This window comes from Rhagoletis pomonella, unplaced genomic scaffold (genome assembly GCF_013731165.1).
Source record: "Rhagoletis pomonella isolate Grant_MI unplaced genomic scaffold, Rhpom_1.0 Rhpom_scaffold_00001, whole genome shotgun sequence".
Classification (NCBI taxonomy): domain Eukaryota; kingdom Metazoa; phylum Arthropoda; class Insecta; order Diptera; family Tephritidae; genus Rhagoletis; species Rhagoletis pomonella.
The window spans coordinates 52,511,680-52,512,183 of NW_023458555.1; the positions used below are offsets into that span (position 1 = coordinate 52,511,680).

A 504-nucleotide genomic window follows, 5' to 3' on the forward strand; every position below is an offset into this window, starting at 1 on the left:
GTAAAACGTTATGTATATTGTTACAAACTCACGAATGCTCAGTTGTAAGCCATAAGCTTTGATAACACCGTAGACGTCCTGTTCACCGCGACCAGCCATAGCGATTAACTTCTGCTTCACATTCTTTGCATTGTCGTTGAATAGCGGGAAAAAGCTCATGAGATTGTTGTGGCTAAGAAAAGGACTTATTGCTTTGCGACCGGGTTTCCATTTCTTCACTGTGCATGCGAAAATTCAGCATAAAATTGGCCTTATACGAACATATAAACATATGTGTTATAACACTTATTCACCTGGATTCACAATAATCCCGTTAATGACACCGTTATTAAAGTGAGCATACAAATCTCTGGCTTTGTTGAGAAACTCAGATGAAGATGTGACATGCTCAATCACTTCCGGCTCGACAGTAATTATAATCGGAGTTGTGGCTACCCACACACAACCGGTTAAACTCTTTATTTCATCGAAACCACGGCTTACAGTGCTATAAACTTCTGCAAT

At 39.9% G+C, this 504-nt stretch overlaps 1 protein-coding gene across 1 annotated transcript in view; it reads left to right on the top strand.

Moving 5' to 3' along the window:
- Nucleotides 1-384: 384 nt before the first annotated feature.
- The window catches only part of LOC118749721 (probable cytochrome P450 313a4), a 14,168-nt gene continuing 14,048 nt past the window's right edge, over nucleotides 385-504 (top strand). Inside the window, exon 1 of the mRNA XM_036484528.1 lies at nucleotides 385-409. Coding sequence (XP_036340421.1) covers nucleotides 385-409 — 25 coding nt within the window. The remainder of the gene's footprint in view (nucleotides 410-504) is intronic.